The sequence below is a fragment of the Leptosomus discolor genome, chromosome 5, assembly GCF_034619465.1.
Source record: "Leptosomus discolor isolate bLepDis1 chromosome 5, bLepDis1.hap2, whole genome shotgun sequence".
In the NCBI taxonomy this organism is placed as follows: Eukaryota; Metazoa; Chordata; class Aves; order Leptosomiformes; family Leptosomidae; genus Leptosomus; species Leptosomus discolor.
In genome coordinates, this window is record NC_141395.1 from 18,055,868 (window position 1) to 18,073,348 (window position 17,481).

Sequence of the window (17,481 nt, forward strand, 5' to 3'; positions counted from 1 at the left end):
CGAAGGTTGTCCATGTGCTCCCTGCAGCACATGGAGATTCTTCTCTGATGATGTGGCCAGCCACAGAGAGGAGAGGTCTCATGAACTCTGCTGTGGAGTTTCCAGAGGATTCAAATTGGAGCTGAGAACATAAATAGGACATACCTCCTCAGAGGCAGCCAGCATGCTGAGCTCAGGTGAAGGTGTGGGAGGATCAGAGTTGCTCTGGGCATCACAGGGATGGGATGAACAGTGGCGACAGTTGATGTGCTTGAAGAGATGGAGCAGCACGGTGCTCAGCAGCTATGCTCTTGAGGGTGGGGGTGCTGGATTGGCGATTCTGAAAAAGAAGAAATTGCTCTTGGGATGGGGAGAGTGCAGCCTGCTGCTGCCTTTCCCCAGGCAATCATCCCTCCCTGAGGGATCACAGGGAACACCCATTGTCTATCTAGACAAGACTCCTGCAGCTCTGGAGATGATGTGTTCATCCAACAACCCTCTCCCATCCTCCCTCAATCCCATCCCCTTGCACTTCTCCCTAAACCGGGGCAAATCCTCGTGCTTTGCTCTCAGCCCCAAATCTGCCTCCCCACTAGCAGCCATTCTCTCAGCATAACTGGATCCCACAGCATCTGGGACTAGAATAGCTTTGCCTGCTTTCTGCTGTCAAAGGCTGTGCTGCCTGTGTTTCCCAAGAGACTCTCCTTTTGCTGGGCTCTCCAGTGCCTCAGGCCAGCCCCTTCTGCCAGCCTTCACTCACGGGGCCCTGCCCCAGAGCTACAAGATGGTCTTAGGCCCACAGAAGGGCTGTAGCATTACCACCTCTGGTCTGTGGTGCAGCACAAGCCAAAAAAGGGCAGAGGCTTTGGGAGTGGATCCCCCCTTTTGCACAGGCAGCCTTGGCATTGATAGCCAGTGATCCAGCTAATCCACGTGGTCTAGAAAATGGGCTGTGCTTCAGCCTGACATATTAAGGGCAGGTCCTGTCCCCCACTACAGCACAGATAACTGCTACCTTTGGGAAGGGCTGGGGGGCAGAGCAATGACCCTGGGCCGGGCTGTCAGCACGACCTCTCCACGGCTGGCTTCGATCAGGATGTTCTGCAGTGTGTTTTCCAGCACCAGCTCCACCAGGTTCCCAAAGGCTGGCTGCCTGGAGGGACAAAAGTACAGGCAGAGGACAGCTATCAGAAGGTAGATAAGGCAGGCTGCTTGCTGTGACTCCCCCCAGGACACATCAGGCACAGCAGTGGAGCACACGCTGTTTCCTACACACTGAGGCCAATGAACCAAAGACTTGAGCAACTGGGTGCTGACCCTTCCCCCAGAACTGCCACCAGCTGGCATCAGACCCTGACCTAGGACAGAGCTGGGTGACTGGTTTTAGTGGTTTCTCCCTCCAAGCTGTACCGTAGTTAGTATTTGTGTGTATGCTTGTGGCCTGTAGCAGCGTGCAAGGGAGTAGCCACAGCAAATGCAAGGTGATGAAATACTGCAGTGAAAATAAAAGGTAAGGTAAGCACCCACTGCACTCTAATGTCTAATATGGCCAGGACTCTCTGAGTATAAAACAGAATTGACATGCCACCAGCATCCTGGCACTGCCCAGGGCTCAACCCCAAGGCACAGCAAACCTGCACTGTTCACAAACCACACTTGGGAGAGGGTAGCTTGGTGGGCTAGCATCGATTTCCACCTGGGGCACACAGAACACCCCAGCAGAAATGCCAGAGGGCTGAGGGAGAAATGGGTTTCTGGCCAGGCAGTGTGCTGCCACCGGTGCCCTGCCTGTGCAGCTCTTGTCTTTTATGTGTGAGCTATTCCTCACCTGCTTATCATCTCCTTCTGCTCCCTCAACTCCTTGTGGTGCAAAAGCTCCCAAGACTCCAGCAAATCATAGTTGGGAGAGGTCTCCTGCATAATTTGTCTCCTCTCTCCATCCTTCTCAGGGTAAAGATCTGGGGGAGCAAAGACCCTGGAGCTCTGTCTCTTGTCCTGGAGCTCTGCTGATTCTGTACACCGGAACTGGGAGAAATATGGAATGGGCTCATTCAGGCTTCTTCTCGCTGCATCGTGGAACTGGCTGTTCTCCAAGAGCCCTCTGGGAGGAAGGAAATAAGGGATGAGTCCCAGCAAATCAGATATATGTATAACCCACAAGGATCTTTACAAGACAGTATAAACCAGAGGAAAACCTTGACATCAATGTTCAGTCTGTCCCTTCTTGCTTTCTAGGCCTAAGGGAGGCAGTAAGATGGCTTGAGCTAAGGAAACTACCTTTGCCTCCACAGCACTCTTCTTTCACATTTCTGCAGCTGACAGACAAAATAGGCGAATCCCAGTGCAACCTGTTCCCAAGATCACGGCAGGCAGAGTGCTCTGGTTCCTGGGCAATGACGCCATTCCACTGTGCAGAGATGGGCCCAGCCCTTAGCTGGGGAGCAAGACCCTGCCTTGGCTGTCACACCAGGACTCCTGAACTTGTAGTTCCCCAGGGCAGCCTTTGGCAGGCTGGATCCCCTGTTCTGGTGCAACGTGAGTGCACAGACTCCTCTGGGATTAGCAGGGGGCTGGCTGTGCTGCATGCATTCCTTTGGAGGACAGGGACTCCAAAGCAGGTGAGAGTGAAGGGACACGCACCTGATGACACCGGTGAGTACATCAGTTACTATCTGCAACTCTTGTTTGGAAGCAGCAGCCAGAGACAGCCATTTGAGGTCCATCTCCATCCTATCTCTGTCCATACTCCAGTCCACAAGCTTGCTCTCCAAGGGCTGGTCGCTGAAGGGGCTGGGAAAGAACAAGTTGTTCCAGTAGCAGCAGCACTACTGAACCGAACTACCAAAGACCTGCATCCCTTTGGCTGACCAGGCGATCGGGGAGAGGTGCAGGGAACCAGGGGAGGAGTGGGAGCTGCTGCATTTGTGACACTGTCATAGGAGAGGAGCACTGAGCTCTTGGAGTATCTCACTTTTGAGCTAGGGAAAGAAACAGGTCACATCACCTAGTGCTGGGGAAAGCAAGGCACCTCTTGCCTAATACTGAAGCACTGGAGAGGAGCAGAGCAGCACTCCAAGTTCAGTGCATATCACAGCATGGGCAGCTCTGGTTCAGATGAAGATGCCGATCCAAACAGCTGGATCTCTTACCGGGACAAGAAGTATTTGGGGAACTCCGAGGTGAAGTTGCTGAAGAATTCCTCAATAGAGTAGGACCTGGCTGTCACACCAAGATGTAAGAGGATGGGCTTGGGAGGCTCTGGTTTGACCCACACCCGGTTGGCTTCCTTGTTCAACAGCAACCTTCTCTGAAAGTGTCCAGCTGGCAGATTTGGCATAGGGTGGTTTTTAATAGGGGGTAATGTCTGTTGGAGAGAAAGGGATGGCAGGTACTTAGTTGCTCCTTTGGCCACAGGCAGGCTGGTGTATATGTGAACACAGGCATGAGAACTGGAAAACCCAGCAGCCAGAGCCACCAGATCCTGGACAGGAGACAGCGTCAAAATGACCTTGGCACTGCAGTACCACTATCAGGCACGAGCGGCCATGCTGGAAATCAGGTCCGCTCCCTCCTCACTGCCTAGTCTGCCAGCCTCAACCATCAGCAGGGCTTCAGGGTCTCCCCAGGGCACTCAGGGCTGTTGTACTCCAATCCATCCCTATGGAAATCCAGGAGATCATCTCTGCTCTTCCGAGCACACTGGGAGTGTTGTGGGAGAAGCTCTGTGCAGGAATGCATCTGGAAACTGTCCCCCAAGCCTGGAAGGAAACCAGGAACTGACTCCAGCCACACTCCATGGGGCAGTTTGGGGCTGCATTACCAGCAGTCGGTTTGGAGGAAGTTTCTTAGAGCAGGAGTAGTCCAGAAGCCTGGGCCAGAAGGACACCACCCAGCTCTGGAGAAGCTCTCAGGCGTCACAGAACTTCAGTGACCTTTGAGACATAGCTGTCCAGCCTCTGGGAATGAGGCCAGAGGCCTTCACCGCTCCTGACATGGACACAGCAGGTGACTACAGGCTCTAAATTGTCACCAGGAGCTAAAACCCTAGAGGACTAAGTGAAACTGTTTTTACTTTTCCCCAACCACCCTCATGTTCATCCCAGTGAAAGCCTTGACCTGCATCACTGACCACATCCAACAGCACACGGCAGGCCGTCCCAGGTAGAGCTACCCTGAGCCGACACCTTCCCACAGGACAGTGCAGGGCATGCAGAGGCACTCTGCAGGGTCCCAGGAGCATTGCTACAGCCTGGCAGTCTGAGATAACAAGCTGTGTCTCCTATCTGAGTCAATCTGCTCAGGCCCAGCCTCACATCAGCTCTCCTTAACCTTTCCATGTCTTGGGTTAGCTGGTTCTTCACAAGCCCTGTCATTCCCACAGCACGTCCTGCTGACAGCTGTAGACGTAGCGTGGCTCTGCCTTTGGGCCCAGGCAGTTCTGCAGAGCATTCACTGGGACCTTGCCTCACACTTTGCCACCACTGCTGGAGAAGCTCTTTTCCAGCAGTGCACACAGCTATGCAAACTTGAGGGGAAACAGAGATGAAGCAGGCAAACTGAGCTTTAAAGCTTTCTGTGCACTTAAATCAAGGCAGATTCTCTGTGCCTGCAGCTTCTTCCCAGGCACAGAGCACAGCTCTTAGCAATGAGAACAAAATCTGCACCACATCTCGTCAGGGTCCTGCTGCTTTCCATTGTGGCCCATATTCCATTGTGGCCCCAGCATGAAACCAGTCCAGGTATTGACTGCTCTGCCCACGTGCATCTTTTCTGCTTATTCAAAATCTTTCCCCCTTTCTCCAGTCATGGGTATACATTTGGTTCCAATTTCACTTCCCGTTCACCTCAGCTGGAAAGTTACTGCCCACGGGACACAGCCAGACAGTCTGATTCTTCTGGCTCCTCCAAACAGTCTGTCTCCCAAAGCCTTGAAGCTACAAATCCTGCTGCGCTCTCTGTCCAGGCTCCCACGCTGTGATATCCAGCATCTGTCTCTTTTTCTAAAGTAGTCAGTTTGATTCTACTATGGGTGAGACAGGCCTGACTTACCTTGTATTTCCTGATCACAGCTGAGGATTTAGGAAGATTTTCTGTCTCAGCAGAACCCGATGACCTCTGAAACAAACAAACGAACAAACAAACAAACAAACAACGCACACAAAAAAAAGGAAGAGAAATTGCCATGTAGGAAAGATATGGAGCAGAATAAGACTCCAGGATTTTGTTTAACTTTGTCCCAGCTGAGAGTCAGTGATGTCATCCTCCCATTCTTCACCCGGGCCATGTTCTTACTGGTAGTTACACACTTCTCTCCAGTGTTTATTCATGGTTAAAAATCTAACCATTGGTTTCCAGAGCCACTGGTTTTGTTTTTCCTGAGGCTTCTCATGCACTTCCAAATTTCAGATGATCATTAGCAATTTCAGAATTTGTAAGGTGATTCTTGTCTAGAAACCAAGATCTCATTTTCCACTATCCACAGAACAGCTATGAGATAGTGAGTAGATCAGAGCCTCATGTCCTCTTATCAGCTTGCCTAGATTTTCTTAAAGAATGTTTCTTCTTGACACTGGCTGCTATTTCTGAGCTGAGCTAAGCTGATGTAAAGTTCTGGAAGCGCTTACCCCTGTAGGTGACTTTGGCTTCTTCTTAATTCCAAGGTCCTCCTCTGTGATGGTGAATTCCACAGCCTGCCGTTCCTTCTCCTTTTCCCACTCCTGCAGGTCCCTCTGGTACTGAGTCAGGGACTCCTGGATGTATACCTATGAAGCAAACCACGATTGGAGGGAGCAGGGCTAGAAAGGAGCTGCAAATAACAGTTTCTGGCTCAGGTCCCTGCCTATCGCCAATTCCTCCCTTCTAGGAGGTCCCAGCCAGAAGCCCACGCCATTTCCATGTCTTCCAGTGGCAGGAAGGGGAGAGAACAGTGCTGTTATAAGACTTACATAAGGAAGACAGAATCTCTTGCCAAAGGACACATGGAAAGCATCCAGAGCGACACTACTGCAAGGCTGTGCCCCCACTAATATTAAAGAAGCAAGACTTGCTTTTTATAGATATTTAAGTCCCTGACATCCACTGAAAGCCAGTCCCATTCAAACTGTGACTTCTAGTAGCTGGGTTCAACTCACAAAGCCACATGTTGCACAATTACACCTCACCTAGTGAGCCACACAGACAGAAGGATTGTTAAAGCATCAGGAGAGTTGAAGCTCACTATCTTCAGGAATGAGAAGTGCTGGCCAGCTTTATGGAGCAAAGAAGGATTCCTTCAGCTGGAAGCAGCAGGCAGCTGACTGCTGGGGCCAGCCATTTGGGAACTGCAGTGACATGCCCAGGCCATGGTAATACACAGGTACCTCTTGGGTCTCACCTCACACACCAGATCTATGCTGCAGAAGGAAGCACTCCCTGAAGGCCACAGTGTGATGAAGCAGGGGATGCTCTCTCCAGGCTGCACAGTCCCCGACTCTGGAGCAATCTGCAACACCTAGGGGAAAAAAAACCCACAAACAAGCCACGGAGGAGCTGTTTTCCTGTCCTGGGACCTTCCTATGTACTTTCTCTTTGCAGGAAACACAGGATTGTGGGAATTCTCTCCCCTCCCCTTCTCAGAGGTATGTGGCATGAGAGAGATGCAGCTGATACATTGAAAGAACAATGATGGACTTTGCTGGTAGACAGAGTCCTAACGTTCATTATTGCATCCTGTTGTTTCAGGTTCATGTACCTCACTGAAGTCTTCAGATTCCCCTTCTGATTTCCTGTATTTTCCCCCATCCTAATCTTTGCCTTCACTTTCCTCTGCCCTTTCCTTTCATCAGCTAGTACACAAGCCAATTCCCTAGAATAATTTCTGAGTGTCTGGTTGAAAATGGAGTCGTAAGGTCTTTTCGTGGCACAACAGAGATGGGCAAGAAGGCTGCAGAGGGAAGAGGACTCACCCTCTTGTCTTTACAGGTGCTTATCCTCCAGGCAAACACAACAGCCTTGCTGTCCAAGATATTGTTGAGAAAGACGAGTCGACTGGCTTTGGTGCAGTCTGGAATATTTCCAAGGCAAATCCTGTGGTGTGACAAGGCAGCTGCCTGCAGGAAGCAAGGTGAAAGCAGGAGGAACAGCAGGTAAGGAAGATGGGATGTGGCCATTGGGGAAGGGCAGTCACACAGTCATCTCTAAGTTATCCAGCAATTCATAGATAATATTTGACAATTTCCTTTACCATAACAACTTGAGGGATTGTTGCACTCCTCTCATGTTTGCTCTGGTCATTGTAACCATTATACAGCAAGAGGATATCCCTGTTGCAGTGGGATTGAGCGAGCAATGAATAGAACATAACGCTGGTGCTGGGGCAGGAGAGGATCTCAGGAGCACAGAGGACCAGCAGCACCCAGATTCTCTCTGCAGCCCTTGAAGACCAGGCCTTTTCCTGCTTCAGCTGGCAAACACGTGAGGTGTGTGCTTGTGCAGAATCCTCATCAACCTGAACGCGAGTTTTGGACAACTGCTCCCTACCGTACCTTGCTACTAGTATGATACTAGTCTGTCCCATTCTCCAGGCACAGTGAAACACTAATTATTTACACTGATTATTAGAGAAGCTAATGATGCTTGATTACAGACAACAGAGCCTTGTAGAATGGCATCTTCACTGGCAGCCTGAGACAGGCTTTTAATCACCTTCTCTTTGCGGTACCCAGGAATGCAATCACTCTGCTGGAAGCCAAAGAGCATATGTAGCTGCAGCTGGGCTCCAAGGTAGGCTTGCTGATGTCACACAGGATGAAACCTATACCTGACTGGAGTATGCCCCTTCTGATGCTGTTTGATGCTGATTCACCAGCGCTGGGATCTGTGGCTGAGTTTAACAACAGATTGTCCAGGCTGGCAGGCCAGCTCTAGCCAGGCCAAACAAGCTCCTGCTGAGCCAGCGACAGGTTAAACAAGTGCATTCCTCGGGATGCGCCTGAATTAGTGACCATCCTGCCGTCTGCGCTCAAGTTATGAATCGCCTGAGTTTGGCTGTGAAATGGGGGCAGCCAAGCCCCGACAGGGTATGTTAAGACTATAATGCTCTTTTGGTGAATGAATTACCAAAGAAAAAGGTGTTGCAGCTGCAAACGAGAGAGGTAGATGTGACGGGGCTTAACATTTAATAGAAAATTCAGAACTAGAAAAAACCCTAAAGACTTTTTGGTTCTAATGGCAGCAGAAGCAGCAAGCTGGAAGGAACAACTGCTTTTGTGAGTTACGCTCTAGATGACCTGCTGGAAGGGAAATATCTTGCTCTATCTCATGGCAAATGAGCTCTCCTGCAACACAGCCTACTACTAGATGGAGCCACTTGCACATTTCAGTCTCTCACACATTTCTGGAGTGATCATATTGCTCATACCAGCATACCTGGACTTACCTGCCCAGGCACAGTTAGCTTGGGAGAACTTGGAAAGACTGAAGGAGACAAAGCTTTGCTGGATGTGGCAGTCTCTCCTATGGTATTCGTATTGTAGCCTACTCCCTGGAAAGTGATCAGAGCCGATTCACCCCCCAGGATGTGGATAGGAACATCAACCTGCCTTGGACAAGGGAAGAGTTTTAAGTTCAGAGTCATATTTGGGAGACATATGCAATAAGCTAGTATATTTGCTAACAGACAGGTCTTAACACACCACATGCATGGATGAAGAGAAAGCTGGTCTCTTTTGATCTTTCAGGCCTTGCCCTTCCCTGCTAAGCCAGGAAAGTTGGTTGGGTAGTCAGTTAGCCAGTTACTGTATGAGATTCCTCTTGGAGCAAAAGTTGGAGTTTTAAAATTAAATTTAAAATTAAATTTAAAATTCTGTGCATCCACCACGGAGTGGGGCAATAAGTAGTGCTCCAGCTCTGGCCCTGCCTGCCTGCTGCAGCCTAGGACAGAGGTCTTTGGGAAGGCTCTTTCCAGAGGGCTGCTGCAGTGTACAGCAACAACAAAAGACACCGACTTCAGTCTCTTTGGTGGAAGTTGTTGGGTTCCAATGAACCACAAATCTGATCAGATACTGTTGATAGCTCCATCCACTCATCCTTGAAAAAATAGATTCTGGGATGACTCTGTGGAAGAAACCTGTTCTTCAGGAAGAAGAAACTGATGAGATAACAATTTATCTGTTCCACTTCCTGACCTGACCAGCCACTCATTTGCTCTCAAGGCTCACTGCTCCTTGGAGGAATGGAGCTCAATTCAGCTGTATGATGACACGGACCCACCATTGGTAAGATATCTAAGAATTTTAGGCACACAACAACAGAAAGACACTGTTTCTGACAGTCATGAGGAGAGTCTTACCGAGTATGTTCTAGCTTCCAGTGGTGAGAAGATCCACTCAATGTGGCCTGTTGTGCCAGGGGGGATTTCTCCTCTGGGAGTTAAGCAGACAAACACAGGATGCTGAAAATTCTGCTTCTGGATCCTCACAATGCTGTCCAACTGAACTTCAAATATCACAGGCATGGAGCCACCATTGTAGAGTTCATAAATCTGAAGTGAGTCAGAGAGAGCAATGCTTATTATACCATGCTCAAGTTAAACTAGTTAACACTTCCCCAGAGGACTCTGATAAGCATTAATAATTAATTAGTCAGCTTGTCTCCTAAGAATGAGGAGACCTCATAGTGTCAGGATTTATCACTGAGGCTCTGATAGGAGACTGTGCTGAAGGTTTATCACCACACATGTACATTGATAACTACTCTGCCTCTCCAAGTGGTGCCCTGAAAACTTAATCTAGGAGAAAATTAATACAAATTAGCTAAAAGGATCACTGTAAAGCAGATTACTTGAAATGCAAAAACACTCATATTAAAGTGATCTTAATTCAATTCAGACTTGTTCATTTCCCAAGTAAATTAGGCAGAACAGAATCAAAGCTGCCTTTTATTTTTCCTGAATAAGTGCTAAAGAAAGTTTAATTAACTTACTAAAAAACTAATTAGGATTGATTTCCAGTGTGCCTGGAGCAGCTAGACAAGTTTGCACTCAGATCCAATGCAAGAGAATAGGGGAACAGCCCAACACATCTCATTCTCATAAGTATTCTGGCTAGAGTGAATGCCAAATCTCGTCGAACTGGAGATGATGAGAGGTACTTTCCCTGCTGCCACCCCAACAGCCATTTCCAGGCTCTGCCTAGTATTAGTCTCAAAGTTCTGCTGTGATGCTTTCCTGTGGGGGCCAATCTGTTTCCTGGGAAATGCCTCAGACACTGCCTGTCTTTGGGACACAGTAACTACCACTAGCTCATTCCCTCTGCTTCCTGCTGGGTTGGGCCCCAGGTTGCTCACCTGTGTGGGAGGGTGGGAGGTCCCAATGGCAATGGGTGTGAAGAGGTGCCTAGTGGATGTAAAATGAACATACCGCTGCTCCTGTTCCACTGTCACCCCGCTGAAGTTCAGCTACAGAGGAAAGAAACACAAGTCACTTTTCTGACAGAGCTTGGCCGCATCAATAACGACTGCACAAGGACTCTGAAGGGCTTTGCAAGCTGAGGGCAACACAGTTACTGATTTAAGTTGGTAATACCAGGACAGCACGTCCTAAGAAAAAAGCAAGGAGATGGAGAGCCTACTCAGCTGTTGGCTGTTCTCTGAAATGTTTGCACCTTTTTTCAAGGAGAAGGTACTTTTCTCTCTGCTACGCTAGGCACAGGCCTTAGTGCTTCTTTTTGCAAGTATATAGTAGAAATTCTCCGTGAATCAAAGTATCTGGACTGTACATAGGAGAGTGCACAGCTGTGAAAGCCAAAGCCTTTGGAAAGACAGGATTTTGGGTAAGCAATGGCTTCATGTTGAAAAGGACCATCTGGATGTCCTCACTCTGGAGGACAACCTACTCCGAGAACGTGTCTAACAGTCCAAAAGCTGCAAGAAGATCCCAGCTGAATTTTAAGTGATCAAGTAATGATCAACAGCGGTCTGCTAGCAAAGCACCTGCCAGGCACTTTGAGCAGATCAGATTTATAGAGATATTTCATGGAAGGGAAGAGACACAGGATTCTGCATTTTGAGAAAACCGCAATCAGGCTAGAGATGAGTCATGATGCACAATTTCCTGCAGGATCACCCCAAAGCACCCCTGGGCTGGCTACCTGTGAAGCAGCCACAGAGTTAGCAATATCTCTGCATGGGCCAAAGGGAGCTAAGTTGCTGCAATTCACAATTAGCTAAGCCTAAAGCATGGCTATTTTCCAAGTGTATATGCAGAAGATGAAGATGATGTTTGTGATGGCAGGTGGATGCCTTGGACAGACACCTGCAGGACGTACTGTATCAGCTGCTTAAATGACAGCAGAGAATGCAGATTCCTCCAGAACAACCCGTTCCAGTTCAGCTCCATAAGCAAAGGGAGGAGGGAGAGAGGACTAGAAAAACAATGCTAACAAAGTCCCACATGGGATCTTTTCAAAGCACTACGTGAACATTCACCCTCCTGAGGGCCTCAGCAAGCCAGATGAAGTACAATAGGAGAAGGACAAAAGCTGACACTTTCAAACTGCAAGGGAAAGAGGCACAGGAGTGTTCCTGAACTTTGGGAGTGAAAAACCTGTTCATATTACTTGAGTCAAAAAGCCAGCTTGGATTCCACCAGATCAGAACTGCCAAGGAAAAACTTCATCACTTTCCATAGACACAGGATGTGACAGTTAGAGAACTATCAGTTAGAGGGAGACATATGCAGAACAGTGAAGGCCTGATGCAATCAGTTCTCCTTCCAGAGTGCACAGACTGTCCCACATCATGACTTAGAGCATGAGAGGACAGGGCCGCCAGACTCCCCGGGGAGGAGAGATGCCTGGAGAACAGGTGCTGCAGGTGACAATACCTAATTAGCAGATATGAAGCAAAGTGCAAACACTTCCAGTTTATGGATCGTGTGTGCTCAGGGATTGTCCCTGGGATCAAGCCCTTCTCTCCAGCAAGTTCTGGGAACTAGCCTACCACATCCTGCAACACCTGCAGCCAGCTGGGCTTTTCCTATGAAAACTGCTGAGGGCTGAAGATTCCGCCTGGCCAAATGATCCTGGAGCTCTGAGAACAAGGTCACAGCTGCACTCTTAGAGGCAGGCTATAGTGATGAGGCAAAGGACAACCTGTGAGCACATGAGGCAGCAGGAGGCCCTATTTTCCTGCTGCACAAGGAACTGGGTAACACACAAATCCCACAGAAGTTTCATCTTGCAGCCAGAAGAAATTGCCAAGGGGAAATCGGTTTGGATCTTTCAGAGTATTTGGGTCCTTCAGAGCATTTGAGTCCTTCAGAGCACCTATAAATCCATTCATTGCAGGACTGAAAGTCAGCCACTGAGTGGGGAAGGAGTAATGGAGAGGAAGTTCATCCCGAAGATGAAGCAGACAGGCTCTGTTGAGGAAGCAGAGGAATGGGAGGCCACAATCTGTCTACATGGGTAGAACCACCACAGAGGTGAATTTGGACCCCCTGTGGCTAACATCACCACCCTGAAGCCAGGCAGTTTGGAATTTGACAGAATGACCAAAAAAATAGCCCAGGCCTATGGTGTCCACTTCTGCTTGTTGTTGCCTTCTCAAATTTCCAAAGCTTAACTTTTGGGGTAACATTACGGCATTTTCTTCCCTTAAGGTTAGCATATGTCCTGTACATTTAATCAGATTCCCAGGTGAGGATCTGCTCAACCCTGGCATGTGAGTGTGTTTAGGGCAGTCTCTGCCACGGGGGCTGGCAGCTCTGTGCTCTTCATGCCGTGGCTGAAAGGAAAGAAGGCACACGGTGTTCAGCCCCTTAATTGCCCTCTCTGCAGAAGGAGGAGCCTCTTCCACTCCTACTTTCTGATATTAGCAGTTCAGTACTGACACTGTGAATCCCTGCAGGTTGCAACCACCTGCGCTGCTCCAGGTCTCTGGATTGGCCTCTGCAGCTTCTGTTGCCAGAACTCAAATGCCCCCAGGCACCCTTTATCATCCCCAGGGTCTCCTATGCTTTTTCAGCCCCTTCTGCAGTGACAGCATGAGGTAGGGTGGTGGCTTCTGGTAGCTACCAAAGCCACTGGCTATGTGGCAAGAGATGATATGTGCCCTATAGGCTTCTGGTGCTCCAAAGCCTGTTCCCTCACTGGCCAGCTGGTGAAATGCTCGCATCCACTCTCAGGATTGTGCCAGGCAGGCAGAGCACAGGGAGCCTGTCCAAGGGCTTTGAGGGGAGGCACAGTTAAGCCCCTGTTTGAACAGCTTGGTCAAAGGGTTGGATTTTCAGCTGACAACAGTCCTGAAAGAAAAGAAAAATAAAACAGATGTGTGAACACAATGGTCTCATAGGAAACTTCAGAGACAGACAGGAAGGCTCAGCCGGGCATGAGCTGTGCCTGGCAGAGCACAAGGTGACTTTGACTCTAACTGACAGTTTGAGAGAGAGGGAGAGAGAGAAATTAGTTCCAAGCCTGAGGAAACGTTCAGGGAAAACACACCACAGATCAGCTGTGGGATGCTTTAGCAGGCAGCGAAGCAGGAAGAATGAGTAGGAAGCTCCTCCATCATTGGCAGGAGAAATAAGTGGGTGGGCAAAGGCATCAGGTCTGTAGCAGGAACGGCCAACCAGGAATGCAGCGAGTACTTTCTGGGCCTGGGGAAGCAGCTGCCTCCATACCTCCAGAGCTGGAGGATACTCTGCCACCCTGTGCCATGTGTGTCCCCAAACTGCAGCCAGTGGAGTTTGCAGGTGGTAGTTTTGGAGAAAAGCACATTCCAGGGCGTTTTGAAGAGTGTAGAGAGCTGATGAGATGGAGAAATTCAGGAAAGCTGCATATGAGAGAAGTTGGATGGGCTGCAGAGCTGAACTCCAGGATCACTGTGTGAAGAACTCATGGTGAGGCAGATGAGATGCAGGGAAGCAGGCACAGAAATCCTGTCCATGAGATATACCTGAGTATGGAAAGCATGGGGGACTATAAAACCCCAGAGGGCTCTTTTGGACTTGGTGTTGTCTTGGAGAAGGAAGCAATTCTGCACTAACAGCACCAATAGAATAAAAAGGTTAATAATAACAATTAAAAAAATATATCATCTTGCTGGGGAAACCAGCAGATGCTACATCCAAGGGCCACTTAGCCAGTGCACCGTCACATCACACTGTGCTGGAACCCCGAGTTTGTCAGGATGTTGATTTTAAGTCTCTGCTTGTCCGTGTGTTACTGCCTGGCCAGTGCAGATTCCAGAGGAAGGTGACAGGCCCTGCATGCCATGCAGCTTCTGGGGAAAACACCTTGCAATTCAGTTCCTGCCTACTGCTGTTCTGGGAACAGAAGCAAGAGCTACCTGCTACCTTACCAGAATCTCATGGCCATAGGAAACCTTCAGCAGGACAGGGAGGTTATCGGTGCCAATGAAGTCATGTCTAGCAGTGCAAGAGAAGAGAGAGGAAAACATTAGAAACCAACCCTGTGCCCAGGGTGATACAATCAGGGTCACACAGTACATTAGAGACAATTCACTTCCCAGCTAAAGAGTCACTGTTGCGTAAGGGCCACTGAGAGAGGGAGGGGGACAGTTGTGTTTGGGTGGGAACGAGTGATGCAATGTTGATTTTAGGCATACACCGATTTAGGGACCCAAATTTCTAGGCCAATGCCATTTGAAATGCCAGCACTTCACAGATCAGGTCTGCTGTGAAAGGGGAGGTGTTCAGCTTTTTTTGTACCCTCCACAGGCACACAAGGGCTAGCAGCTCTAGTTGATAACAAAAATAAGAATATCACTGTATCATCAAAACCACAGGAAGTGCAGCATCTTGTGCGTTTCCTCAGCTGTCAGGTCAAGGCAGACCAGTATCCCCAGGATGTCCTGCTAAATGCCTTTTGCGCTTCAGTTAGACATCAACAATGTTCCCCTGAGGAAGACAAGGTTTGTGGGTCGTTTTACTTGCCCAATCTCTGCTGGGCGAGGGGCACGTGAAGGGAAAGGATTCTGCCTGGAAGCACAGAGGACTCTGATGGCATGTGCTGTCCTGGTAGGCAGCATGAGGCCCTGAAGTACATGTAGTTGACCTCACCTGTGTGAGAGCTGGACAGATTCCGCCTGTCCTGGAAGAAGTTTCCCTGACTTTGGAGAAACACTGAAGAGCTGGTTATCCTGAATTCTCATCTGGTGCAGCTCACGGGGGCTAAACTCGGCTTCCTCTGCCCAGTGTTCCATGTCCATCTTCTGATCAGAAGGAAACAGGAAGGACCTGGGGAGCCAGTCAGCTGGTCAGCAACAGGGACACAAAACTTCCCTGGGGCCATGGTCAGCATATTCAGTCAAGCCAGGCTTAACCCAGCTGGTGGGCACATCACGTTTCACAGCTCTCTGCCATTCCTTACTTGCTTGCCCACCCAGGCCCACCAACAGATCTCAAGCTGCACCTACAAAATCCACCCCAATAATTTGCAGTTATCTCATGGCCCCTGTGAGCATTTCTGTATCCCCTAACAGACCCCAGAAAGAAGGCTGAGTGCCAGCAAGCACCACTTACCACTCAACAGGCACCACACCCTTGTTCTCCAACAGGAGCATCACAAGGGTAGGCTCTGAGCCCATTGGGGCAGCCCCAAAGTTGAAATCCAGCAGGAGAGGGGTGTACACTGGAGGGATCAAGCACGTGCTGGTCACAGGAGAGAAAGAAGAGATCGAATTGAGACAGGAGGAAGCACTGGCAGGGCATGACAGTCATTCTACACTGGCTCTCTTCCTTATAATTCTTCTCTGACCTTACATTCTTGTCCCTTTTGAAAAAAATTATACTGGGCATAAGGCAGGCTTTTTTATTTTCTCCAGAAAATCTTTTATATATGCCTAATGCGAGCGAGTGGCATAAGAGAGTCCTGCATAGCTGAGGCCTCTTTTTGGCTCCCCAGTATAAGGAAGTCACTGACATACCAGAGCAGGTCCAGCACAAGGCCACCAAGATGGATGAGGTCTGGAGCATGTTATTTACAAGGAGCAACTAAGAGACCTGGGTTTGTTCAGCCTTCTGAAGCACGGGCTCAGGGATGGCAACTGCACAAGTTGCAACACAAGATATTCTGATCAGATACTAGGAAAAAAGTTTTTACCATGAAAGTGTTCAAATACTGGAATCAGGTGCTCAGACAAGGTGTGGTTTCTCCATCCTTGGAAATATTCAGCATTGAACTGGACAAGGTCCTGAGCACCCTGATCTAGTTTTCCCTGCTTTGAGCAAGGAGTTGGACCAGAGATTTTAGAGGTCCCTTGCAATTACATTATTCTTTGTTTCTGTGGCTCCTCTCTAGGGAGGGTAAGCAGAGAAGTGAGCAACTGCCTGCAGGGGCTAGGATGGAATAACAGGGTGCCACGCAGCAGTGAGATACAACACAAGCCAACAGCCACAGCATCTCTGTCTGACTCACGCAAGGGACTGACAGATCCTCTAAGCCATCTCCTTGTCTCACCTGTGCCTTGTGGGAAGCCTGTAGGTGAGCTCGCTGGGAGTCGGGTCTCGCTCCAAGTATTCATTCAGTCTGTCCAAGGAAAAGAGCCTCCAGAGGTGCAGCTTGCTGATGCCGCTTGCGCTCCCTGCTGAACACGCATCTGTGACGCAGAAAGTTGGGTAGACACCTGTTGCTACGATGCAGCAGAGGGGCTGCTGCTCCTCTTTTGTGCTCTCAAGATCTGTAGCTTGGGAGAGAAAGAAATACCAAAAAGTAGTCAGGCACCATTAACGGCGAAGTTGTCTGGGACAGCAAAATGGAGAGAGGCCCTGCCCAGACCAAAGAAAGAAAGAACAGGACTTGCACACAGTCTTTTCACTGGCAGCTTCTGAAAACCTCTAAACCACTGACTTCGAGTTATACCTTGACTTCTGCATTTGTAAGTCACCAAAAGACTATCAATGTCATGCTTTTAAGCAGTGTATTTACACTGTTTAGTTCTGCATTATGTGAAACCCCTCTTTTCTGGTTTAAGCCTACAGCCTAGTCATTTTACAGTGCCCCCTGTTTTCACACTGAAAAAAAATAAACAGCTGTTTATATCTTGTCTTCTCCATACCATTCATGCGGCATTGTTATTCTCTACCTTCCAAGCTGGAAACTCCTTGTCTAACTAGTCTTGTCTTGTACAAACACAGTTCCCCAGATCTGACCATCCCTGTTGCCCCTCTCCATGCCTTTTCTAGTTCAACTGCATTCTTTCTCATACAGGGACCAATACAGATCTGCAAAAAAGATCCCAGCTGCATAGGACTGGTTGCATGAAACTCTCAGAATACGTTTCAGGACATATTGTAAAAGGCCATGATCACCCAGAAGAGCAGGGAATCTTGTGACTACAGCAGCAGGAAACTTGGAGCTCTCCCTGTCTGTGCCTCGTGGCTCAATCATATCTAACCCCAAAAGGTGCAGCAAAAAGGAAACAGCAGATAGGATCTGGCTCTGGTGAATGGCTCAGCACAGGGATTTCTTCAGGTAGGACTCATACACTGGGAACTGTGCAGCT

General features: G+C 49.0%; 1 protein-coding gene across 1 annotated transcript in view; it reads right to left on the reverse strand.

The window, feature by feature from the left end:
• Window positions 1-282: 282 nt before the first annotated feature.
• The window catches only part of CFAP65 (cilia and flagella associated protein 65), a 32,324-nt gene continuing 15,125 nt past the window's right edge, over window positions 283-17,481 (reverse strand). The window contains exons 17-32 of the mRNA XM_086465650.1: window positions 16,437-16,662; window positions 15,500-15,628; window positions 15,038-15,214; window positions 14,317-14,383; window positions 10,303-10,413; window positions 9,308-9,499; window positions 8,396-8,554; window positions 6,924-7,067; window positions 6,353-6,469; window positions 5,604-5,741; window positions 5,029-5,094; window positions 3,129-3,343; window positions 2,620-2,769; window positions 1,808-2,080; window positions 995-1,132; window positions 283-319 (exon numbers count right to left, since the gene is read on the reverse strand). Coding sequence (XP_086321776.1) covers window positions 283-319; window positions 995-1,132; window positions 1,808-2,080; window positions 2,620-2,769; window positions 3,129-3,343; window positions 5,029-5,094; window positions 5,604-5,741; window positions 6,353-6,469; window positions 6,924-7,067; window positions 8,396-8,554; window positions 9,308-9,499; window positions 10,303-10,413; window positions 14,317-14,383; window positions 15,038-15,214; window positions 15,500-15,628; window positions 16,437-16,662 — 2,339 coding nt within the window. The remainder of the gene's footprint in view (window positions 320-994; window positions 1,133-1,807; window positions 2,081-2,619; window positions 2,770-3,128; window positions 3,344-5,028; window positions 5,095-5,603; window positions 5,742-6,352; window positions 6,470-6,923; window positions 7,068-8,395; window positions 8,555-9,307; window positions 9,500-10,302; window positions 10,414-14,316; window positions 14,384-15,037; window positions 15,215-15,499; window positions 15,629-16,436; window positions 16,663-17,481) is intronic.